Source organism: Eimeria mitis, genomic scaffold, assembly GCF_000499745.2.
Source record: "Eimeria mitis Houghton genomic scaffold, Emh_scaff108, whole genome shotgun sequence".
NCBI lineage: Eukaryota > Apicomplexa > Conoidasida > Eucoccidiorida > Eimeriidae > Eimeria > Eimeria mitis.
The window spans coordinates 20,690-21,203 of record NW_013567475.1 but is presented as its reverse complement, the minus strand read 5'-3'; the positions used below and the strand labels follow the sequence as shown (position 1 = coordinate 21,203).

Here is a 514-nt window from a genome sequence, read left to right as displayed (position 1 = left end):
TAGTAAGAAGCAGCAGAGCGTGTCTGTCTCCAGCAGCAACAGCATTTACACACAGCCGCAGGGGCCCCCTAGGGGGCCTTGATAGGGTCTCTAGCTGGGTCTTGAGGGGCCCCCATGAGTCCCCCTTGTTAGGGGGCCCCTCATAATCGTAGCACATCAGCAGGGGGCCCCCAAAAGAAGACGAGGGGGCCCCCTTGCTGCAGACTGCTGCTGCTCCCCCTGCTGCTGTTGCTGTTGTTGCTGTTGCTGCTGCTGCTGCTGCTGCTGCAGTACCACCCCACAGGGGGTCGGGGCCCCACACATAGAGGAGGGTCTCCTTGCTGTCTTGCCCCTCAGCCTCGAGGGCCCCCCTCGTAGCCATGGGGGCCCCTAGGGGGCCCCTGGTGGGGGCCCCGTGGTGGGGGCCCCCTTGGGGCCCCCTTTGTACTACAGCAAGGCCGTGGCGGGTACCCAGAGCAACCTAAAGAGAAACAGAAACAAACCCACAGCAAACGCAGACATAAACACGCAGACA

The 514-nt window shown here is 62.8% G+C and overlaps 1 protein-coding gene across 1 annotated transcript in view; it reads right to left on the bottom strand.

The window, feature by feature from the left end:
• EMH_0081130 (uncharacterized protein) overlaps positions 1–514 on the bottom strand; it is a gene marked incomplete at both ends in the record, with an annotated part of 6,774 nt that overhangs the window by 5,765 nt on the left and 495 nt on the right. The window contains one exon of the mRNA XM_013494228.1: positions 3–460. Coding sequence (XP_013349682.1) covers positions 3–460 — 458 coding nt within the window. The remainder of the gene's footprint in view (positions 1–2; positions 461–514) is intronic.